Source organism: Dermacentor andersoni, chromosome 11 (genome assembly GCF_023375885.2).
Source record: "Dermacentor andersoni chromosome 11, qqDerAnde1_hic_scaffold, whole genome shotgun sequence".
Lineage (NCBI taxonomy): Eukaryota > Metazoa > Arthropoda > Arachnida > Ixodida > Ixodidae > Dermacentor > Dermacentor andersoni.
Window position 1 is genome coordinate 105,662,390 of NC_092824.1, and position 25,558 is coordinate 105,687,947.

The window sequence follows — 25,558 nt, forward strand, 5'->3', positions numbered from 1 at the left end:
TGCACGCAGTGACGTCGGTTCCAGTTTTTCAGCCAGCTACCGTATATACTTATATACCAGGTGTGTGTGTGTGTGTGTGCGTGTGCGTGTGTGTGTGTGTGTGTGTGCGTGTGTGTGCGTGTGCGCGTGTGCGTGTGCGTGTGCGCGCGCGCGCTTTAGCTGGACCAAATTAAAAATATAGATTGCTTATATGGCACATTGCACATTTCTAATCAATGAGATAAATTATAGTCATTGCGACGACCATTCTTTCTACGAGAAAACAAAATGCCGAAGTGATTAACTAACATAGTTACAGTAACCTTTTAAATAATTACTTGATGGCACATATCTAAATTTGCGAGTTGTAGCCGGTGAGTTCTCAAGGCGATATCCACTTTGAACGAATTCTCAGAACTACACCAGTTTCGAGAGGTTCATTTCCTAAAGGTCCTACTAAATGCGTCGTCGTTCCAGTTATTTGTGTGCTTCTGTGCATAAAACAGCGTTTTTCCTTTTTCTTTTCTTTTCTCTCTCTCTCTCCTTCGCCTGTCCTGTGTCTTTCTCGACTGTTGTGCGTGTCTTCTAGTGCGCCTATTTTCCGTCGTTCTCTCTCACTCTTTTTGTGTAAGTGGAATGACAGTGTATTCTTTACCGCAAGTTTGACGGCTCATATCTGCACATCGGTGCCATCCCCAGAATTCGTTCCAAGTCGATATGCCTTGCATACTCACTAGCTACAATTCGTACATTGCAATATGCACGCCGTAAAATAATTAATTACAATGTTAATTACTGTAAACATTAATGATCGAATTCAGCGTTTTTATTTATCGTAAGGCGTAATGGCTGCCTCAACGAGTGGAATTGTGCTGTCTGCCATAGGCACTTCTTAAAAATTTGGTGCAGCTAGAAAAATAAAAACCTTATGTTAGGGGGAGACCAGGCATTCTGACACAGCCAACAGCGCATTTTTCACCTCGACATTCAGTCTGAATATCTTTTGAGTAGCCAGGCTTCAACCATTGGTGTAAGCTGAAATACCGCAAACTCATTTCCCTCGTTATAGTTGAAGAAACGAACGAACGCAACGCAACGCAACGCACCGCAACGCAACGCACCGCAACGCACCGCAACGCAACGCAACGCAACGAAACGAAACGCAAAAAAAAACACGAAACGAAACGAAACGAAACGAAACGAAACGAAACGAAACGCAACGCAACGCAACGCAACGAAACGAAACGCAACTAAAAACAAAACTGCTTACTTATTTCTTCATCCTGTACTGTGTGCTGCTAAAGCTGCTAAAGAGGCGGTGGGCTTGACCACGGCACATGAAAAAAAAAAAAGAACCATTGCACGGCTTTCATTCCGTCATTAAACCGCGCAGAAGACTGGAAGCAGCCTGTAGACATAGTTCTTTTAATCCGTGTATGGGCATCGCGTGGTAACCCCTACTGGGATGTGCACGTGCATGAAAGCTATGCAAATGTCGCACGCTAGCCTCTCTCTCTCTCTCTCTATATATATATATATATATATATATATATATATATATATACACACACACACGCTCGGCCCGTGGAGAAGCGCCGCCTTCGGGCGCTGCGCTCAGTGTAGGCCGCGTCGATCTACTTCCTAAACACTGTACACACACAGCACAATCTACACCATGCAGAGGAATTCAATTTCGCTCGACTGTCGCGGCCGCGGCAATTTCGGGACACGCATAGCTTCCGGAGGCGCGCTGCAAACTTTCGAACAACGTCCGTTGCGTGCCAGCCTCCTGCAGGGGTGTGCCGTGCCATTGTGCTATATAAACCGAGAAGAATGCCACGACTTCGGCTTGATCGCGGCGGCGGCGCCAGAAGTAACTCATTTACAGATAATCTAAACAAAAAGGAAAGAAAGAAAAGCCAAGCGCATTTTCGGGTCAGCGGCAATTTTTTTATTTATTTAAGTTGCCCTTGGGGGGGGGGGGGGGGGGGGGAGCGGCATCACGGAGAATTTCGTGTCGGTCGACGGGACAGTTCATCCCAAGGCGCAAGCTTCGATCGTTGAGGCTTCCGAGAATATCGCGCCGTGTATAGCCGTTGAGCGCGTCGATGCTTGACCGGTTGTTGCTTGACCGTTCGACAGTGGGCTCTGTCCGCGCCAACGACGTAGGGGTCGACTAGGTTTCCGGAACTTCGTCTCCCTATTTCCTGTCAATAATGAAAATAATGATAATCATAATGAAAGAGTATCTTTTTCTTTATCTGTCTGCATTAAAAATCAATCAAAAGATCCCCAGGTGGTCGAAATTTCCGGAGTCCTCCACTACGTTTCAGAATGCGCACGAACCAAAATATAGTACAGAACTTAGTAATGAACGTCTTACCGAAACCGATCAGTGTCAGCGACGCTAACTAATCGTCGATGCTTTTTTCTTTCTCTGCACAATTCGCACGTTTGTGTGTTGGCCTTCTCTCTTTCCTCCCGCACCATATACTAAACCTAGGGCAGCATACTAATCCTGTAGCTAGTCTTGATAACCTTTAATGATGACCTCCGCTTATCATTAAACTTTCTCTCGGTCTTGCCGATATATTTCTCGTCTTTCCCCCACGACACCCGAAAGCGTTCTTCTTTTCTATTACTCGAACTTGTGCTGAAAACCTCTGCCTTAGACACTAAACTTTTAATCGGATGTTTTATTCACGCTGGAAATGAGTTAAGCTCATTATCGTTGGAGGGGAGCGGACCGAACCTCTTATCCCCATTTGTTTCTTTCCCTCTTTCCTTTATTTTAGAGGAGACGTTACCTGTATTCTCATTAATGAGAAAAAAAAAGCTGGTAATAAACGTTCCCGCTCTAACCACTGGGTGCTCGCTTAAGGAAACAAAAAAAGAACATATACATACCATGTATGCGCCGTTCGTTCTTGCGTCAGCACCGGCTATGCCCGGGCATTTCTTACGCAGTTTCGTACGAGGCGTATTCGAACGAGGCAGACTACGCGCTAATGGAGCCGGCAATGTCCAAAGCCCCGGGCGATTATCCCGGATTAGTTGGCAAACACCGCGGCGCATGTCGCGAGAGTCTCGCTGCACCGTACGCGGATTGGCGAGGATTAAGCATCGTGCACACGCGTGCGAGCAGCTGGGTGTGCATTAAGGTAACTCGTGTTTACATAATCAGCGCCGTCGTTCCTGTTCCGCTTGTATCCGGTGCTGGTCACGCGGTGCAGGTCCACGTATATGCAGTTAGGCGTCTGTATAGCGCGTAGGTCTGGCAGGGACAGTTGCAACCATAGAAGCAAACGCGCAATGATCTGCTTGTTTCTTATTTGCTTCTGGTTTATCGCAGGAGCAGTTATATTACTCGCGTTAATCAGCGGGAATTCAGCGTTTGTGGGGGAGGAGGAAATAAAGAGAGAAGGCAGGGATGTTAACCAGAAATGCGTCTGGTTGGCTGCCCTACTCTGGGGGACGGGAGAGAGGGAAAGGAAAGATGAGGTAGAGGGAGGGGAGGGGGAGGAAGGCTGCAGTGCGCTCGCGCACGCACACGGAGGGCCTAAGTGAGTCAGAGGCGTTCACATAGGCCAGTCGCCCTCAAGAAAGACAAAAGTGCCAAAAACCATCACTGCCTACGCGTGATAAGCCCAGAGCAAGAGTGGAGCGCTGTGGCCAATTATTGTATGAAACTCTATGGCTATGGCAATGCATGGAGGAGACCTGTCCGTCATTCGATAAGCACAGCCAGTGACGCACACGTTTCTTCGTTATACATATAGGCACATTGGTTATGGGAAAACGGGTTTCATTGAACATTTTACACATGGAGGGAATGCGAATACAAAGGAATTAAGCATGCAAGGTAAAGCGACTCAGACGGGCTCGCCGACGTATCTGTTGGCCAAATGCGTCCTGCTAATCGTTGGCGCATTGTTCTTGCGCAGAAGTGACGTCACACCCGAAGTGTGTTGTTCCAAAAGTCCCACTTTCAACAACTTTCGGGGGGGGGGGGGATGTTTATTATCGGAGAATAAAGCGGCTATACTTCTGGTTTTATTCCTGTTCTGCTCTATTCACAGTTCGGGGCCGAAGTACGCACTCCGTTCCGATGTCCTTCCGAAGGGTGTCTCTACGTACGCCCTAGTGATGCTCCAAGCCGATTCAGTCCCTTGTCTTGTGCTTGCGCCTGATAGTGCATCGGGTGTTTGTGTACATTGTGACTCTCCACCGGTGACGCAGGTCTGCTGGCGATATGCGTGGCGTCCATGCGCGGTGCCCTGATGCCCAAGACGCTACCGGGCTTCCGCTGCGACGACCCGCACATCCGGCACCCGTTCCGAGGCGACACCGTCACGCTCACGCAGATCCTGACGCTGGTCATCGTGCTGCCGGGACCTCTGGTGCGTATATACTGTAGGCGCGTGACTCGCCTGTTTACTATGTGCACGTCTGCAGGACGGGATGAGCGCGAAGCTCAGTGTATACTCCGCATACGGTCTGTGCTCTTAGAAAAGTCCCGATGGTGTGCGACTCAGTGGCTGTGTCGTATGCCGCTGCTGTGCACAAGGTCACGAGTTCGACTCCCAGGCGCTGCTGTCTCGTTGCGAGGGGGCGGAATACTAAGATGGCCTATACTGGGCTTCGGCTGTATGCTAACGAGCCCCGGGTGAACGGAATTACTGCGGCGCCCTCCACCGCTGTGTCTCGTGACCCACGTGTCGCCATGGGAAGTCATGCCCGATCAATCAATCAGTGAACGAAAGTTTGCGTAACAGACGTTGATGCACTAGTTATCACTATGTCAACTTGACTGGCGCACGGATTGATTACCTGTGAATCCGAGCGCATGTCCGCGTCGACCCAGTTGCAGTTCTTGCAATAGTGCTTTATAGAGTTGCAATGAACTGTGCAACTACATCAGTGTCGGTGAACCAGTAGAGAGTTTAATAGCGGGCACAAGCTCACTATTGAGCCGAGTGAGCAAGCTGATCCCAATCAAACAGCGGGGCTTGAATAAACTACCAGCGTACATCTGGATCCGCAATTTCTAGAAACCAATCGTCATTTTTTTTTCTTCCTTCTGGCGCGCGCAGCTGTTCCTGGTGGAGCGGTGGGCCGACGGCCCCGTGAGCTGGCCGCTGGTCCGGTCCGCGCTGCGCCACTACGTGCTCGGCCTGGAGCTGGTCTCCGTGGCCATCGAGGTGGTCAAGTCGCTGGTCACCAAGCCCCGCCCACACTTCCTCGACTCGTGCCGACCCGACTGGGACAAGCTCGACTGCTCGCAGGGGTAACTATAGCGGTCCATTTTAATCGCGGTAGACCTTGTTTATGTAGCCTGTTAGTGTTAATCAATACTATTATTCAGCTGACTATGATAATGATGTCGTTGTTGCCTCTAAAAGAGGGCACAGACAATAGGGTGGTACCACGATCTAGTGAAAATTTCCACACCCTGAGACGTATATTGTCCTAAAATAAAAATTGTAGTCGATTTTGCAATGTACTTCCTTTATTCAGTGATGCGCTTCCGGTACTTTTATGTCACGAAGTGCACGCGCCTGTCAGCACGACGCAGCGTTCCTGCAGGAAGTAGCGAGCGCAGAGTGCTAAATAATAAAAGGAACTCAATATACATAAAGATATTGTTTTGGCGCAAGGAGAACCCCGAAGACTGCAACAAATTTTTTTAGAGTGTAGGATAAGAGAAAAGATTAGCGTAAGCGCATAGCGTAACATATGATTGAAACAAAGGAGTGTGTAAACGAGTTATTCGATGATAGAGCTGGTTTCTGTTGTCTTATTATTTAGGGTGCACGGCAGGTGCAAACAGAATGGGTTACATCAGCACAGATATAAACGCATGCACATCGATTTTAGAGCGCAGCACTTAGGCACCCGACCCTGCATGCGTTGAGCGTCGGCCTCGGCGTAACTACTAGCGGAGCGCAGCCAAAGATGAAAGACGGCGATATCAAAGAGAGCGCGAGGAGGAAAGCGGAGGAGAGTGTGGCGAAAGGGCGCGGAGGAAAATGGAGTGCCGCACGAGATGGGCTCCACGGCGGCGACTCGCTGCGAGATGGCGCTGTGGTAGCGTACGCCGTCACCCGGTAGCCTATGACGTCATTACTAAGGCATGCGGCAAGCGCGTCCACCGGGAAACAAAGGGCTGAGATGGGCTTCGGGCCCACTGCGCATGCGCTATATACTTTGCCTACGCCGCCACGCCGACGACGACGACACTTGAGAATGCGCTCTGCGCGAGCCACGTGTTCCCTTGTTCACGCTTTCTTTCTGAACAATGAACGTGGAATTCACAACACCTAAAGAGCTGTGCTCAAATTTCGCATAAGGGAGTATTGTAATCGTCGGTCAATTTTTTTTTATGCAGGCTATCAACAAGGAAATGTGTAGTGTGTATGAATGGCAATAATACGTAGCTGCAACTACAACACTTGCACGACCGATCATACATTTAACGTGAGCTAGAACCTAATAGTAAAACATTACTGAAACATCAAAATACAGGCTTCACAAAGTAAGACTTCACAACACGTAACTTTAAAACAAAAATGCGTGCGTGTGTGTGCGTGCGTGCGTGCATATTAAAGAAAAGCAATATACCACTTCCTTCGGTATACCCCTTCGTAATTATATATAGCTGGTTTTAGACGCATTATTGAATGTTTGTGTATTTTGTGCACACAGATATAGCAATGATGCGTCACAAAAGTAGACATAACAATGCGTCACAAAAGCAACTACATATCCTCTATTTTTTTTAAAGTTGTTTGCATGTTACTATAGGTTTTGACTAGAGATTGCACTCTTCAATTCTTCTACTCATGAATTTCCTTATTGCAATACGTATCAATAATGCTTGGTTATTTGTTTCGGATTATCACTGTTAAAAACTGTCAATGTTACCACTGTCAATGTTTTAGTGTTATGCTACATGCAGCTGTTCCCATGCAAGACCAGCCTTGTAATTACTGTCTAGGCCCATGTAACGCTGAAATCTTCACATGGCTGCTTTCTGAAAACCTATTTAGGTCCATGACCAAAATGCTGTGTGGGCCAGGCCACGAAGGCCATTGTGGGTTTCTTGGGAGGTAGTTCACTCCCTCCCAAGGTAGGTAGATATACGGCTGTGATAAGTGTTCCCGGTAATTTTCTTTCCTTTTCCCTTTTTTAATATACCTTTTTCTTTTCATATGGTCATTATCTTTATTTTATCCCTTTCCCCTTGTACTCTTTCCAACCTACAACGCTATCTCAGCATTAAACCCAACGGACTATCCAGCATGTGTCGAATTAATAATCATATTGATTGATTGATTGATTGATTGATTGATTGATTGATTGATTGATTGATTGATTGATTGAGTGAGTGAGTGAGTGAGTGAGTGAGTGAGTGAGTGAGTGAGTGAGTGAGTGAGTGAGTGAGTGAGTGAGTGAGTGAGTGAGTGAGTGAGTGAGTGAGTGAGTGAGTGAGTGAGTGAGTGAGTGAGTGAGTCACTGTCTCAAAGAGAACCACGGGTGGCCAAAATTGACAAGGAACTATCCTTTGTGACAGTCGCGTACATTTACGTATCTCCGTTTCAGTCTGGTGACGCAGTACCAGTGTGCCAATGAGGAAGCTTGGATCCTGGTCGACATGTACAAGTCATTCCCGTCCGGTCATTCGGCGCTCGCCTTCTACCTCTTCACCTTCGTCGCGGTGAGTGATCGGCCGATGGCGTCTAGGTTTAATTTAAATCGCCCACCCAACGTAACTAACAGTAACTAAAAGGGACGCTGAAGAGAAATAATAGACTGGGCTCGCGTATATCACCCTCATTATGACTTCGACGCAAGAACGTTGCTTCTTTAGAGGAGAAAAATGAAATCCGAGAAGTTTCGTTCTGGAATTCGAGGCTAAGTGCAAGCCACCTATGATGTCGTCGTAGCTGTGAACTCCAAGCACTTTATGGCGCTTTAACGAAATCGAGTTCATACAAAAAGGAAGACACCCCCCCCCCCCAAAAAAAAAAAAAAAAAAAATCTGGGCTAGTTCGAGGCTCGCAACGCGAATACCCATGTCGTCACGTCTTCGTGACGTCACCTTCAGCCGGTGCTCTTGGGACGCAAGCTTATTTGACACTTGGGACAAAAACTGCAACAACAGAAACGTAATAATAATTTTCAAAAAAGTTGCCTTCAAGTCTATGTTTGAGTTAGTGCCCACGAAATCGTATACGCACGCGAAGCCACGCCGAAAGGGCAGCTTACCGAAACGGCATAATAACCCACTAAAGCGCGCAACTCTAATACACGCACTGGAACGATTTCCGGAGTGACTATAGTTAAGCAGGTCGTCCGCCACTGACATGGTAGGTCGCGAGGGGTGGTCCTTCAGCCTTCGTCGACGCTTGGATGTCGCCCTGCGTCTAAGTAAATCCCTTGCGTGGCTAAAGGAAGCATGCGTAGAGTACCGCCCTTTAAGGATATTCCTCTACTGAATATGTAACGAGTGATGGTCAGTGACGCGTAAAACGTACGTATAACGTCAATGTGTACACCGGCGCGTAGCCTCAACGACGCAAAGCATGCATTCGTTGATGGACCACTGCAGCAGGCAGTGCAACTGAGCGATCGCAAACCATCGATATACGGTTCTTTTTTTTTTTTTTTGAGCCGTTAATTTTTATACCGACGCCACAACACAGATGTCGACGAGGATCGGGTGGTCGTGTGCTACTCCGTGTAAAAGATGTCGACGTCCACAGCCCCAAAGGAACCGCTGCTAGCGTTCGGCCGACAATCCATCCAATGTCCAGGCGCGTTTACGGACGCCATACGAATGCGCGGTCGAGACTCTGGCTCACACTCACGACAAAGCACAGCTACGCGCTTTTCCAGCGTTGATTGTCACGGCCACTCGCATCTAGCCACTCTGCAATCGCATGCCACGAGAGATGATTTCACTTACGCTAATGCATGCACAGAGCTGGATCCCAGGGTCGTCGATTGCTTCCGCGCCTGGTGGTCATGAGCGAAAAGATTTGTGTGAACGGGAGGGTTCGGCATTTCAGTCCGTCCGTATGGAACCAACAGACATCGTTGCAAACGAATGGATAGAACAAGTAGTTTTCATACCTTTAGTTTAAGGCGCCCAGTAAGAGGATTCGTGATAAGTGGAAGTGAAATTAACAGGGGGGGGGGGGGGGTTGAACGCGACTTCAGCACCAATGGGAGTCGAACCGGCAACGTCCTAATGACAAGCTCTGCAAGCGCCCTGTACAAACTGAGGGAAACACGGCGGCGGCGATTTGACCTGCCACCCGCGTATATCCTCGTCCTCCCTCCTCCTCCTTCACTTTCTTGTGGGCCTTATAGTGTTGTGAACGAGAGGAAAGGGGGTTAATCCGAGGGGCCCGATTTTTGTTAACCATACAATAAGAAGCCAACAAACAAAAACACCAAGGACAACACAGGGGAAATTACTTGTACTTACTAATTGAAAATAAACAAACTATAAATTAATGGAATTGAAAGTGGATGAAAAAACAACTTGCCGCATGTGGGCAAACGATCCCGCGTCTTCGCATTACGCGTGCGATGCTCGTACGCGTAATGCGTGGTATCGTTCCCCCACCTGCGGCAATTTTTGTTTTCATCCATTTTTAATTCCATTAATTTACAATTTGTTTATTTTCACTTACTAAGTACAAGTAATTTCCCCTGTGTTGTCCTCAGTGTCCTTGTATGTTGGCTTCTTATGAATGTGTTGTGTGCTACGTTGTACAGCGTGTTAAACGCGGTGCTTCTTTCCCGTTCTTCCTCGATGCGCAGGCGTACTGCGCCGTGCGGCTACCGTCGGTGACGTCGCGGTGGTCTCGCGGCGGCTGCCGTCTGCTACAGCTGTGCCTCTTCGTGCTGGCCTGCGCATGCGCGGCGTCGCGCATCTACGACCGCAGGCACCACACCGTGGACGTGGTCACCGGGGGACTGCTCGGCGTGCTCGGTGGACTGGCCACGGTGAGCGACGCGTGACTGCATGCATATGTAGCCTCCTTCGCGTATAACCGGACAGATAGACGGAAAGGAGGGAAGGATAGGTGAATGTTATAACCATATGGGCACGTCCGGTTTGCTACCCTGCAGTTGGAAAGTGGGGATAAAGGGAGCGAAAAGATGGGAACGGTGGACGAGAAGGCGCGCTGTAGTTGCCCGCAAACGTCAAGGTGCGCGACTAGCCGACAAATTTAGCCGTATACGTTTTTTTTTTTTTTTTTTTGTGCGAGCAGGTATGCATGTTTAGAGGGTGGTTAACCTCCCTACCTTTCATTTATCATTTGCTCTCTCTCTCTAGAGGATGGGAACGAGCACAAAATTTGCAAGGACTAGGGTGTACTCCATCATCCTTGACAAACGTTTGCACCGTCTGTTGGCGATTACTGTATCGGGAGTTTCTTCCTCCTTTTCCGTTTTTTTGTTTGTTTGCAGTGCGCTTCCTTTTTGGCAGGTCACCGCAAGTCGCGCAGCCTTCCTTGAACATAAGGATAGCTACTGCAGTCTGCAATAGGTCACGTGAGGCCCGTCTTTGTCTTGCACCTTGTCGATTGCCGAGGTATACGCCCGTCGTAGCGGGGTGTCGTTGTTTAAAGGAAATTGCGGGCGCCAAACCGCATACCTAAAAGCGCAAGTAGCGAAGACCTGCATGACAACACGATCTCGAAAGCAAGTCGCCTCGAGCCAGCGGTCTGTCGTAGGTGGCGCTAACGCGCTTCTGAGCCAACCACATTTGCGCACTATGTATGTAGACAAACGTTCTCAGGGTTGTATGTATGCCGTGCGCCAGTACCAGCATAAGGCATATGGCATCGTCTTACATGTAGGGAGCCTTCGCACGTACGCACGCGCACAGACGCACCCTGACGCACACAGACGCGCACTGACGCACACAGACGCGCCCACACTCACAAAAGCAAACAACGTGCGGGCATGTGAAGGCAGCTTACTTGTTCCTGTTCGAGCACATGCGAAACGCACAAATACATCTCACTGGGCATTCAAATATAATTTATTTCATTAAAAATAATTAAAAGCCAAACTACAGAGACTCCTGGTACCACATTGTTGATTTAGGCACTCAATTCCTTTTGAAATAATGAAAAATCGAAAGGAAAAGAGAGAGAGAGAATATGAATCGCGACATAACGCGACACAAATCGCACTAAGTTCAGAACCCCGTAACCTAAGTTCCAGTAACCTCGAGATTGTTGTTGTTATGCGTTTATTGATGTTTTGTAGATCTTATGTTAAAAGACACGGACTGCGAAAAAAAGAAAACTAACTGTATATATTGCTGATGCTAGCGCTTTGTAGTTACCGTACATGTTAAGGAATTATTTAGCCGATATAGTTAAAACGCCACATGGGTGACTACGGAGGTTGCTTAAGATCTATGGGATACACTGACAATTAGGAATGCAGTAAGACCATTAAAGTAAGTGTGAAATGGCGGACCTCACCAATAAACTTTTTTTTTCGGTATCGTCTAGTTTTACGTCAGACCTCCTTTCTGGATACATGAGAACGGAGATATCGTTTTCTAAAATCAACTGTGCCGAATTTCAGGGTCTTCGCTGCGTTTCAAAAAAAAAAAAAGAATATGCAGATTCAACGCACGTGATTGGGATCTGTCTGAAACGAAGCTTTCGTTAAGCGATTAATATAGAATCCAGTGCGACGCGCATGAATGTATTCGTTGTCATCCTATGCAACCGCACATGTCGCAACATTAGATTCACGCAATCTCTGTTCATGCTTTACACCCTTCACGAACTGTGCTGAAATGCAAACGACAACTCAAACTGGTGCACAGTTTGATCGCTTCGATGCAGCGATCTCGCGAAAGTGATATCTATCATGCTCGTGGACGACGCATACTTAAATACGTTTAAGGATTCTATACTCCTTACAACCCAACCCCATTCTGGGTTGACCAAGAATGGGGCACATTGATTGATTGATTGATTGATTGATTGATTGATTGATTGATTGATTGATTGATTGATTGATTGATTGATTGATTCTTTATTGGTTTATCACATATAGATGTGATGGGAGGCGAAGATACATAACCCAGTGGCACATGTCAAATGGCCCAAGAATCGGGTAGCGCAAATATAAGAAACTTAGGGAAGTCACTGAAACCGTTGAATATCATGCGCCATGTTCCATTAACTCTTTCCTTGTCGAGCCTATATAAAAATCGACCAATTTGATCGACAGCGTTTCTACACGTTGTTAAAACGTTTCCGTTGGAATTCTCGTGCTATAGCAACGCCGCGCACCGTTTGAAACGACGGCTGAACTTTAGCTACTGGTCACGTTTGACAACTTTCGACAGATTTCAGAGTCTGGAAAAACGAAATTTCGAATGGAAGTATTTTCGTCGAAGCTAGCCTCCAGTACTCCTAGCGCTTCCTCGATAAAAAAACGACGCACAATTCGCGCTTTGGTCGACTCGTCAGCGTAATTTTTAAATGACAGCAGCAATGAAGAGACAGAATCTTCTGTCTGGTTGTCTTAATTTTCCGATCCGACGTCTGTGGGGTGTTTTAATCGATTTCTCCAACACGAGTTCGTGTTGTATTGACAACTGTGTCCGACCACTGTCGAGTGCAACTTTACTTTTTTTTTCCCCCGTCGTGGGTTGCTTTTACCCATCAGCGCTTCGACAGCATACGTTCAAATTATTACGAGCACTCCTTCCCGTTGTGTGGGGGTTTCACTCGCACAAGAGCACGCGGTCGATTTCAGACCGACCTTCGACCGTATATTCACAAGCTGTATAATCTGTCACATTTCAGTGGCACGAGCATCGAGTGAGACTCTTGTTTGTTGCGCAGCACTTCCGGTTCACCTCCCGAGACAGTGGGGAGGAAATTCAATATAAATCAGAAAAAATATTGAGAAAAGGGTAGTACAGTACAAAATTCGTGGGTTTCATTATAGATGTGATATCAGAGTATAAGTTTAGTTACAAGTTCTCATTTTCATTTCATTTTATTTGGGCCATTTACAAGCATACTTACAAGGGGGGCCAAGGTAAAAAGCTGCTTATTGGCAGCTTGAGTGGTCCCTGGCCCCCTTTGCATACTGGCAGACCGGTGGCAAAGAACACTTTCAGAAATGAAAAAAGTTAAGTTACTGAAGTGTCTGGAGTAGTTAGACTTAATTAGAAATCACTGATTGCCGCACAGCAAAGCACAGAATCGTTGAATTTAGAGACCCGCCACGTGAGCACGACTTCGGCGAAATTCCTGGAAACCCGGAAGTAGAAAGCGGAAGTAGAAAGCGGAAGTAATGACGTCATAATGACGTCACACACTCAAGGAGGTGGCATGATATTTAACCGGCTAATTAATTGGAAACCGTTGCCTCCGAGTTTGGTTGCACATATGTATTTGATGTTCCGATTTAGGCAAATCGATTTTTGTTTGGTCGTTCTAGCACCTACGGTTGCACTCTATATAGGCATGCGTGCGGTACGGCGATGTGTTACGATTAGGTTTGTAAATCGACGAACGCTACGCAGTACTTGCACGTGGTGACGTGCAGTTCTCTCGTTTCTTCACCCTCATTGTCGCGGTGCACCAGGTAATTACTAAAAGATGTGTGTCGTTTGCGAACCCCTCACTCGACCGGAGCTCGCCGAGTTGCGAACGACATTGCATGCGTGTCGCAAGTTACGTAAACAAGCGCGTTTTTTTCTTAACCAAACGTAGCGCTCCAACTTCATATTTTGTTTCGTCTGAAAAATTAAATATATATATATATATATATATATATATATATATATATATATATATATATATATATATATATATATATTGGGCATTCGATTCGATGTTCGAATGTAGTTTTTTTTTCCCTCCAATATTCGTATTCGATTCGGAAATGTGACCATTCGAGCGCACTTTAATTATAATAAATGGTGAACTTAATAATCGCAAACCAAGAAACGACTCAGAAACAAGTCCACGGCAGGCAAACGTAGCAGATAGAGACTGAAGGCAAAGGAAATACGGGAAGAGCGTATAGCAGCGTATATTGTGAACGTCGGCCCTCGCAAACGACGTCCTCTTCTCAGCACGCAATTCCTCCTCAGTCGTCTGCGTTGCGTCGGTCAACGTCAGTGACGCATCCCGGCCACACAACTCATCGCTGGCCGTCGTATATCCTACCGAAACCGTGATTTCCAGTGTAGGCAACAACGAACAAAAACGCAGAAGGGAGAGAGAGAAACAGTAACTTCGTTACAACCCTAGGGACAGCGTGGTGGTCAGGCTCGCGCGGGTCGTGGCGATGCCGACGACGTAAAATTTGTCACCCCGTATAATACATTTTATACTTGTCGCAACGCCGACGACGTGGCGTGAGAGCGACGGCCAGCAAATGCGTTTTTTCCGGACCGCGCGCGCGGGGTTTCCCAATTTGCCGAGAAACCGACGACGACAACGACTTCGCCGGAGATCCGCGCTATACGAACCTCATCGCGTCTTCTTCCCTAGTTGCGGTATATGGAGTCGTTCATCTTGTTCTTTCCGAGCCGGGACCCCCCACGCTGGCTTCGAATCAACACATCCCTTCTCGTCACCTACGCCCCCGCCCCCCTCATCCCCATCCCCTCCCCCGGGTTCTCTTCATTGGCCCCGTTTCCGACAGTTTTCGGTCATCAGCGGCGGGCCGCGGCGACGGAAGAGCGATATCAACTCTGTCATCGCGTCGGCGACGACGGACCACCTCGTTGTCGTAGCCCTGCTACGCCGCACTGCTTCGCCGAGACACCATCGTCGTCGCCGTCAACTCCTCTTCGGACCCGATTCTCTCTCTCTCTCTCTCTCACGCACGCACACTCCTTCTTTCATTTTTCCTCTCGGGGTCTCTTGCATCGTTCCTTAGGTTCATACGCACTCCGCCTCACTATATAGTTGCACGCATTGAAGCGAATTCTACGGGTCGCGTGGGCCACGACCAGGATCTAAAAGCAGGAGGATGGCTCATTCCAAGGGACTGGACGGTTGGCGTCCTTAGGTGTCGTCATTGTCGTTGTTATCAGTGTAGAGGCCAGGGTCGTTGCCATGGAGGACGGGGCATAGGCACGCAGGGAGCGAGTACCTTCACCCCTCCCTCGTGAAATATTTGTGTACCTCCCCGAAATGAAATCTGTCACAGATCCCCAGTTTACCCCGCCGCCCAGCCAAACCAGTCTTATGTGCCTGCAGATTTCCAAATATCGTCACTCTGTCCACCTTGTTGGCACTTTGGCTTTGCTTTACAGTGCCAAGTTCAACATTTCGATCATCGTCAAACAAAAAAAAGTTAGAAAATGTCATTCAAGAATGTGATCCGGGTTCCAGATTTTGGCTTCCGGAGTCACTAATTTAAATGAAATTTCAACAAAAACGCGCAGAGAAGATGCTATAGTGCGTGGGCTTCACCGTTGTACATCCCTTCTTCTACGTCATCACCATCCCTCATCACACCTTCATGTACCCGTTTCCTCTCCCTTTGTGCGGAGTAGCACTAGGCTAGAGCGCGCCAGCAAAGGCAGACCTCTCTCCTTTCCTTCAAACAAACTCTGATCTCTTTACAGTGTCAACAAGGTGGCAGAACAAGCTACGTTTATATGAATTCGGTAAAACCGGGTCGACTCGGCTCATAGGATTCGTGTAAACGCTATTGTGTCGGGATCGAGTGGACGTCGAGGCGAATTCTGTCAACCCGCCTGTAAGGGGTGAGTTGACTCGGCCAACCCGTCGTGCAAGACGCACGTGACCGCGGTCGGGTCGGGTCAGTTCGAGTTCCAACTCGACCCTCTCGCGTCGAGTTCATGTAAACATACTACTGCATGCTTGACACTGTTCGCTTTACAGTGCCAACAACTAGAAGCAGGTGGAATGCACGCCGTCGAAAGAGCCAATGTCCGTGCTTCACAGGGAAAGAGCGAGAACCCGCGAGAACTGAATTTACTATAGTATACTACTTGAGAAAATAAGCAGCTCCTCCAAGTATGTCGCTAATCCCTTGATGCGCGATTCGTGCTAAGCAGGAAGAGGATTATCACGCAAGGATTAACTGCACGCAGTGTCCAATTCCTCCTCACAGTTTGAGACACCCGGCCGGTTATAGCTTTTCCCACACTGCACAGAAATGTCGAGGCGGAGCATAACTTCCTTCCTGCCTGCGTCACTGCGCCGTCTCCGGTGGTGTGAGGCCATTTTTCTTCACGTCGCCCAGCTTTAGCCCGCTTTTCGCCGAACCATCCTTTTTCTTTTTTTTTTTTCTTTTTTTTTTCACGTGTAATCGGGCTCCGACACCACACCAACGCGCTCCGTCGCCCCCCTCTGTCCTGTAATGCACCAAACCCTTTTCTCCGTTCGTGAAAATAGAAACAGACGACACAAAGAAGAAAATAAACAGAAATGCGTAAGAACTGGCTTCGTCTGTAAGCCGATTGGGCCAGACGTCTCCCCCACTTGGCATTTAGATTCTTCCCGGGGCCTCTCTAGCCAGCGGTGCTACGCGAAAGGCTACTCTTCACAAAGCTCGTCTCTGGATATCCTATTGAAATCGTACCTCCCACCTCGCGAATACTCTTTTCTCTCGCGTCACTTTATGTATTTATCAGTTGCGCTTTCTTTTTTTTTTTCTCTCTCTCTCTCAAACCCGCGTGTCTTCAAACTTTTTGACGTCGTTGCCGCCCGTCTCAGCTTGAGCTGAAGGAGAGTGTCCAAAAGCGTTGGGAAACCTCAGAACTTCCATCCGAGCTGGGCGTCGGGTTGACCTATTACACATACTTCGCATACTATCCGGGAGGCTACTGGAAGCTTGCTTTTTATTTTGTGCGTGTGTGTGTGTGCGTGCAGAATTCACGACGGAAGGCGGATGAAATACAGACACACGCTCATATACTAGGCGCACAAGCGTGAATATATAAAAGTGATGAAGACTTGGCAGCTTCTCATACGTGACGGGCCTTCTTCGTTCGTCCTCTTCGTCACTTCTATAATTGTTCGACGCGAGAACCTAACTGAGTGAAGAATTTTCGAGAGAGTAACGACGAAGTCCTCGAAAGAATTTGAAGGAATGAAACAGAACGACTGTACGGAAGTCTCCGAGAAGCGAAAAAAGAAAATATAATAGTGCAAGATACGATGAAAGGGGCCAGTCTGTCTGTGAGGAGAAACCGAGCTCGGACAAATGGACAGAAGCAATGGCGCGAGCGCAGAATTCGACCTCCCTTTCCTCTCTGTCATCTCGCAAGCCCACCCTAACGCGTCCGCAAAGCTGTTAGCGAAGGCGGTAAGGGTGGCAGCGCGGTGAGGGGGGGTGAGCGGGGGGGGGGCGCAAATGTCGTAACTGCGCCCGCACGATTGGGCAGGCGACAAAGGGAACGCAAGATTAGATGAAGGGGAGGAAAGAAGAAGAAAAGGAAGAAATGGGGTAAAAGGGAGTCGTACTAGAAACGGTCAGCGGGGGCGCTACCGTCGCTCCATCACGAAAATATGAAACCTCCCTCGCCTCCACCTCTTCTCGTGTCGGCTTTCTCCGTTTCGGAAAGCAAAGGACACAAAATGCGGAAGTGCGGGATCTCTGCGCAGCAGCAGCAAAGGAGACATCTCTTAACAAGGACTGAAATATATAGTGCGTGGGGCCAAGTAATGTCAAAATGCGAGCCTCGACGGATCTGGCTTCCCTGTAGCCCTTCCCCTTTCCAATGCCACCTCCCCCACTCCGCCCCGAACGTCAAAAGCGCCCCCTAGTGGCTGGTGTGTCTGTCCGTCTGTGTGTCCGTCCCGTCCATCCATCGACAGCCCGTCGTGCGCGGGCTTGCTTGGTTGGAACTGCGGTATCTGACGATCGTAGATCAACCGCCCCGAGTTTTCTAACAGCCGAGGCGGTTTCGTATTGATTTCGAATCGAGCGCCAGTCGTGTCCGTTCCCCTTCCCCTCATTCCCTTACAATGTCCGGCCCTGTGTGGAAACACGCGACATCACGAGAGAAAGGGTTCGTGCGGTGCGTTTTGCGGGAGAGCAAAATAAAGAACAGTGCAGTGGGTGGACGCGGCGGCAGACGGATATATATGGGCTGACCAGGGCAGTCCCTCGCAAAACCTGTGTGGGAACAGTCTATCCCTTTCCTCTTTCTTCTTCCCCTTAACTTTCTTCCCTCTTTCCACATGCTTCCCCACGACTTCCTTCGCTCATTTAATTCCTTTATTCTTTCTCCATTCATTCATTCATTCATTCCCTGTGCTCCTGTTGCTCATTCCTCATTCGTGCATCTACTATTCCTTATACGTTTCCTTTGACTTTTCCCCCCTTCCATTCATCCCCATCATTTCCTTGGATCCTTACTTGCATTTGTTTCTCTTCCTCCTTGGTTTGCTTCTTCTTTCTCGCCTTCCTCGTTCACTTCCTCCCTACTTCCAATACTCATTTCTTTCATTCATAATTTTTTAAATTCTCCTTCGTTGCATCTTTCTTCTTTCTTGCGTACTGTGTTTATTTTTTTTTTCTCATTCGTTCATTCAGTTACTTTCCCTTCCGCTCCTCGTGCTTACCTTTTGTTTCATTCTTCCCTCTTCCCCGTTTCTCCCTTGCTTCCCTCCGGATTCCCCGCGCATCTCCTTCCTTCTTTCTTTTCTTAGTTCATCTTCTTCGTCCCTTCTTTGATCCCTCCGTCCCCCTTCATTCCCTTACCTTCTCTCCTTCCCATTTTATTCCCTTCGACCTTTGTTTGCTGATTATTCATTCATTCCTTCATTCCTGCCTTCCCCTCTTTCAATACATTCATTCATTCGCCATTTCTTTTCTTCCTTGTTTCCTTTCTTTCGTGAAGAGAGAGAATTCCTTTTCGCCTCGTGTCGCCGTTGCCGTTCTAATTTTTCGACGAGGCCGCACATATTCGCCCGTCCGCTCATTCCACGCGTAGCCTGTTTCAGCTGCCGCGGTTCTGCGCGAGTATTTGCTTATTGTTCAATGGCTTCGCCGCGTTCACCCAGTCCTGTCGCCGGCAGTGCTTGTCTCCCGCTTAACCATCACCACATCACCCTTATTTTCTTTTTCTTTCGGAAGGCCGAGACAGTATGGTGTATGCGACAAATGCCAAAGGAAACAAAACAAAAATCGCGAAATAAAGCTCTTTCATTACACGGCCTTCCCTCCCCAGGCCGTGTCCCTTGTGTCTCGTCGGTTTAATCTTCTCATTCGAGGAACCACGGTTTGTCACCCACTCTTCTTTTTCCTCGCTCCGCAGTTCGGTTCTCTTTCTTTTTTTTTTTTCATTTTATTGCCCCCTGTGCCCTTTCGTTTTTACCGGGCCACATTCGGCCGTGGTCCAGCGTCGTATTTGTCATTCGCTCGGAATTGTTTTCTCTCTTCCTTTTATTTTTGTTTTTCTATTCTTCGCTTTCACAGCGTCCTTGCGCCGGCGTCTGTGTGGTACACGATCGCGACGCAACAGACATTTTATCAGAGAACAGAGAGGAGAGCCACGCTTTAATCGCGTCCTGTGCTGCCAAATTAGCTTATTTTTCCTCTTTCGCCCCATTTTCTGTTTCGTTATCTCTTCCCTACAATCTAGTTTGCCGTCACCTCGCTTTATTCCGTGTCTGCTTATCTTCTGCTTGTCTTCTGCTTTTTTTTTTCTGCTTCTCTTTGTCGTCTGCTTGCTTGCGAAAGTAAAAGCAGAAGACGAACGTGAACACGGTGGCGCAATTTATGTTCGCCGACCGTATACGTATATATATAGATATATATATACGACCTTTAGCGAGATTAAATCCCATTTCGCTGCAGCGCGCCGTTCGTTCCGGGCTCGTTCCTTAATGCGGATCTTCTCTGAATCGCCAATGCCATCCGGTACCACCCGGTTCGTGATCCGTTCGCCATGACGTATACACTACTGTATAAGCCCCGAGAGAGCTGTTCCGGTCACTGCCCCTCGAATGCACGCTAGAGGGCGTCCGTATAAAGGAGCTCCTGTGGGTCTGATGCTGTCTTCTTGGGAGATCTTTTCTTTTGCCTTGTACTTCAAAGTACTTCAGTCGCACTTATTATTTTATTATTATGATTATTTTGTTCAAGTTGTAGACTCAAGTGATGGGAATATTCCATTCTCTCCTTTTGAGGTGAGCCTTAACTATGAATTCCCGCGTCGACATTTACGTAATTCCGTGCGTTCGGAAAGCGAGCGGTAATTGCTGTCATGCCCTTTTGCTGTGTCCTTGCGAGTCAAGATTAAAATGAGAAATTGGTGTATTCGTAAACGACGTATTTGTGACTACACAACATGGCGCTGGGCTGGTTGATGATGATCATCATGGAACATGTTGAGCGTGGACGGAGCAAGACGTGGACACCAACGGAGTAGACCTTAGGGATATTTAGAATATTGAGTGGTACTAGCGTAAACGCTGCCAAAAACAACAGGGCTGGCGACTGCTTCTTGTGAAGTTGTGATCAACCATGAAACGCTGGAAACATTTGTGAATTGTTTGCGCGACTTTTTATTTCGAAGAAAAAACTGCAGTTAGCCTCAATTTAAACGAGTCGATGGGACCAGAGGATTACTTCGTTAAATCGAGAACTTCGTTGAATCTATAATATTCAAAGCAGTTATGCGAACAAAATATTTATTCAAAGACAGAAAAGAATACTTTTTACCTTCTTATGCACTTACCATACATTGTAAGCCCGTTGAGCGTGTCCTGTGTACATTTATGGGAACGGCAAGCTTTTACGTGCCGATAGCGCCCGTCGCATAGTTTGAAGCCTGACATAGCCATAGTTTGCAGCATGCCTTGTCCAAAGCTTCGTTAAATCGGGCGAGAAGGTAGGGTTCACGTCGTTGCTTCGAGGTTTTTAACGCATTAGGCTCTACGAATGTCTAAGGTAGTAGAAGGCACTTGTAGAAGTAATGTCATCGATTACACCTTGCGGCAGTGATATGTAATACCCTTTTTTTGCCATTCACATGTATTATCAATCATGAGCCATTTGCAATTGTGTGTGGTTCTGCTTTTTGCCACGACGAATGCTTCCACAATGCGTAAACTGTCACGCCTTGTCGAATGAATGTTTCATTCAATTGAAATATGTATATAAAGCAATTGAGCGTTTCCGCTCCGTGGTGACGAGGTTGTCACCACTGAGCTGCTGACTCGTCAAGGTGCGGTAATTGCAGCTTTTATCTTTTCTGTACAGAAAGAAAAACTGGAAGCATTCACTCATTCATTATCCAGTCATTCATTCATTGTAATTAAACAGACATATTCGAATGTTATTGATGATGATAATCACGATGATTTCGTAGAACTCATCGTCGACGTTTTGTTTTCTCGTTCCAGGTGCGGTGGTTCGTCTCGAGCAGTCGACATCGTATGGAATCTAAAGCCCAATGAAGAAGAGGGAAAGAGATCGCGCGTCACTCCGCGCCAATGTCATAGAGTAGTAGTGATATTATACACATCTATTTAATTACCCCCTCGTTCGACATTCCAACGCGGCGCGCCGAGGACATGGGCAATGTTACAGCACGGCTTCTTGTTTTCCTTCTCCCCGGAGTTCGTTAATCGTGTGCCAGTTGCGCGTGTTGGCTTCTGTAGCAGGACTTCACCCGCCACTACATTTTGGGGAGTTAACAGACGTACGCGCCACCTGTGAGACGACAACGACTAAGCTTGAGGCGCCGCGGCATCGGAAGGTATTTGCTCACTTTTGATTCATTCCTATCTTCACAGGTGGCGCGACACTCGTAGACTCCGAAACGTTGGACAAGTAAGTTTGGGCGTGTAGCAGTATTTTGGAACATGGGACCTCTAGCGTAAAATTATTCGCGACTTTCGCAATACGAGAACTGTGCTGTCGTTTTCGTGTTGTTGTTTTTTTAGTGAATATTATTTCTGTACGGCTTTCATCTATATGTGTCGCATACTGTTGACAGCAGTAAAAATATCGCGACGGAGATTACGCGGCCACGTGGTAGCGATGGTTATCACGAACGATGCTCGAGTTGGACTAGGCCTAGATTGTACAGGTTCATTTTGGAAGAAATGGCACGACAGAAGCACGATGTACAACGCCGATAACAGGACGAGAAAGAAACGTCTAGCGCACGTGTTCCGTCTTGTACTGTGCGTCGGCGTTGTTCATCAAGGTAATCACGTAGTATCTGCAAACCGACCATGGTCGAACCAGGTTATAATGAACGAGCTTATTGTGTGCTAAAAATAGTTCTATATATCAGGTAATTCGATATACCCAAGTTCACCTATAACGAAATTAAGATTTTTTAATGTTTTCGTTAAGTACGGATGCGTTATATCCAGCAGAGAAATGAAGGATGCAAGAGATTCATTTATTGAAAAGCAGTAGTACGAGTAGTTGGCGGCAACGTTTGCCTGTGCCTCGTACAAAATACCACACGAAAAACAACAGGACACTACCGCAGTGCGTTTGCGCTGTACAGGGTTACACATACGTCTTGCACTGCGTTCGGAAAATGAGGTTTAGTGGCACCTGTAACATTGTCTAGTCTTACGTGTCCTCTTCTTTCGTGTCGTTTCTTCCAAAAATGACCGCGAACCATGCGCTACCCGTTGCAAGCGGTACCATCCCATCCACATGCTCACACGCGCGCGCTCGCACGCGGGCACACTCGTACGCATGCGCTAGCTCACTCACCGTTCTCGCTCGCTCGCTCACTCACGGACACACGCATACTTTCACTTCCACACAAATCAAAATGACCATCGGCGAAGCGTCTACAACTCGAACCGTCCTCTTTTTCTATAAAAGCATCTGTGTGCATCGAATCGTTATTATATATATATACACACACAGTCTGGCGGAGGCGCTTTCGCCGCGGCGTCGTTGTTGCTTCCGCTCTATCTCTACAGTGGTTGTCTTCTCTTTGAATCGTCGCCGTCGTTGTTGTTCCCGTGCTACCCCCACGCCCCCGCCCCGTAACCGCGGCAGTGTAACACCAACAACAACGTCGCGCACTCACACGCGCGCGCGCGACCGCGACGATCGAAGTATTTTTTTTTTCTTCCTCATCGTCCAAGGTCGAGCGCGCGCTTCTATTTCCAAAGCTGGCGTGACCGGCCCGGGAGTTGTATGTTGCCAGAGCGGCCTCCAGGACACTGCGTTGTTGCCAGACGCGTAGCGGCAGACTGACGGTGCCGTATTTTTGTACGCTGAGCAGGAATTAAAAAGAAAACACGAAACTTCGGTTGTTTTTTGTCGTTTCTTTGTGGCCTGCCTACACTGAAGCGGGCGTTTACGCCCACAGGTATTAATTTCCCTTCGACGAGGTTACAGCGCGCATCCCGGCATGCGTGGTGGACGTAATCTTCAAACGCCGTTCGCTCTTCTCGCGCATGCGCTGTGCAGACGACACGATTTCAATGGACCTCGAGCATGAAGACAGATAAATAAACCAGGAGGTGACATTACGTTACGTTACGCTGCCAGCCTTGGCAAGCGAACTCTGCGTGAAGCCATTCCCTTCGCTTTTTTTTTTTTTTTCCCCTCACAGTATCGGCCCAACGCGTGACTTCTGACACTCAGCATATTGGCCGAGAGTGTTTGGTTACTCGTAGTTTTCGATCGATTCGCACTTGTTTGGCTGCCGTGCCGTAAATAGAGTGCACTAGAAGTTCTACGCCACTCTACCGTATAGCTCCGCATGCAAGTGTCGTGCAAAGCGGGTGCACTAAAACCTACCGCGGGGTCAGACGTAGCCATCACGTGTCGGGTCGGTTCGCTTGGCTTTAATCGTGTTGCGCAATGCTCCCTCCTGGTTCGTTTCTTCCTCCTTGGCATCGAGAACTTTTAGGGACACCATTCCATTTAGCAAAGTGGAGGCGTATACCGACGCGCACGCGTACTGGTACGACGGTAGTCTAGCCCACTGTTCTGGTACAGCGGGCGACGTAGACGCGGGCAGCAGCGCTGCTAGCGACATCTTGTGACGATACGTGTCCCACAATATGGTGCAGAACTTTATTGACAAGCATTGTCGTTCAGCCTTGTTCGTATATGGTGCAGTAAAAACGCCTGAAAAGACGGGTACGATGAAGCAATGCCCATAAATACGAGCACGATTGCGACGATGGACTGCATGACTCTTATACGCTGGCGTAAAAACATGAAAGCGACTTACGTAGGCGCTCTTTCCACCTTTTTTCGTTTTCTTTTTTTAAAAATCACAAATATGAGAGCTCTGAAACACTAGAACGCTTATTGTGCATTATGGACCACAGTGCCGCAAGATGTCGCCGCTAGTGTTTGTGTTCCCACATACGTCTGTCTACCGGTATTCCCATATATGCATCCGCCAGTATGTATATTAGCTAAATTAGAAGCTTGCTCATCACTCCACTGTCTCACCAAAGTCAGTGCGGGTCCCAATTATCCACCATGCCCAGTGTTGTTCGGCTGGTAAGTCATTTTATAACTTCGTACGATACAATAACTATTCGACAGTATCCCTTGTTAAATGAGTGTGGACAGACGCATACCACGCTGACCGATTGTATTTATTTGAAACATCGGAACTTCGTACGGAGCTACTTCATCAGCAAGAAAGTCTATACTTCATATTTTTGTAGAATCACCTTTGTGGGAAGTGAGCTTCCCTGCTTTTACCAAGTTCACAATAACGTAGCGCTAGAGTGGAATGCACTATTAGCATCAGCACTTTAACGACAGTTGGGCAGAGAAACACATTAAAGAGAGCTGGAGACGCTAGCCTAGCGAAATGCCTGGCATACAACTCCGGATGAATAGGGTGTAACGTCGAAAAAACAACAACAAATAAGCGGTAAAAAAAATAAATAGGAAAACACGTGAAAGCCGCTAAGGATCAATCACTGCGTTCTATCGATAATAATTCGCGAGCCTAACTTGGTAGATGATAAGGAGGCTTGAGAAGAAGCCATATAGGTCCACAGAATAAGCCGATACTGACTCGTGCTAGCTCGCTCACCATTATTTTCGCAGACAATGTACTTCACCTCCATGTTCAAGATCGCCGTCGCTGACCTCTGTTCGTATATCACGCAAGCGGCATTCACTCTTGTCCACGATCAAATCCAAACTCACCGGCACTCACTCTCTCCCGCGCGTACTCACGCATACACGGGAAGAAGCGGCGAACAGTTCTAATTGCCGTAAACAGTTTTCCCAAGGCTAAGTAATCAAACAGTTAGTCATTCTTTTGAAACGCGTGTGGAACAGTATGTGTACTCGTGAGTAAGTATGCCTCGAACGCAGTGGTGATCTCAAGAGCACATCTCGTGGCTTCCTCTTCAATACCAAGTTGCTGTGTAATCGCCGAGGCATGGCGTTGCACTTCGCCGCGGGAATTCACACGCTCGGTGGGTTCTCAGTATTTAGGTGGCTGCATCGATTCCCCCAGTGGCCTTCAACCAGACCGCGCTTACAGACCGCGTTGCTCACCCGACCACTCGGAGAACAAGGACGCCCCCACTACATACAATGAAATCACTATACACTA

General features: G+C 47.8%; 1 protein-coding gene across 2 annotated transcripts in view; it reads left to right on the plus strand.

The window, feature by feature from the left end:
* The window catches only part of LOC126539266 (phospholipid phosphatase homolog 1.2 homolog), a 50,307-nt gene extending 27,043 nt beyond the window's left edge, over window positions 1–23,264 (plus strand). For both annotated transcript variants that reach the window (XM_050186050.3, XM_050186049.3), the window contains exons 3-7: window positions 4,219–4,379; window positions 5,073–5,266; window positions 7,582–7,696; window positions 9,811–9,996; window positions 21,384–23,264. In XM_050186050.3, coding sequence (XP_050042007.1) covers window positions 4,219–4,379; window positions 5,073–5,266; window positions 7,582–7,696; window positions 9,811–9,996; window positions 21,384–21,437 — 710 coding nt within the window. In that variant the 3' untranslated portion in view covers window positions 21,438–23,264. The remainder of the gene's footprint in view (window positions 1–4,218; window positions 4,380–5,072; window positions 5,267–7,581; window positions 7,697–9,810; window positions 9,997–21,383) is intronic.
* The last annotated feature ends 2,294 nt before the right edge of the window (window positions 23,265–25,558 follow it).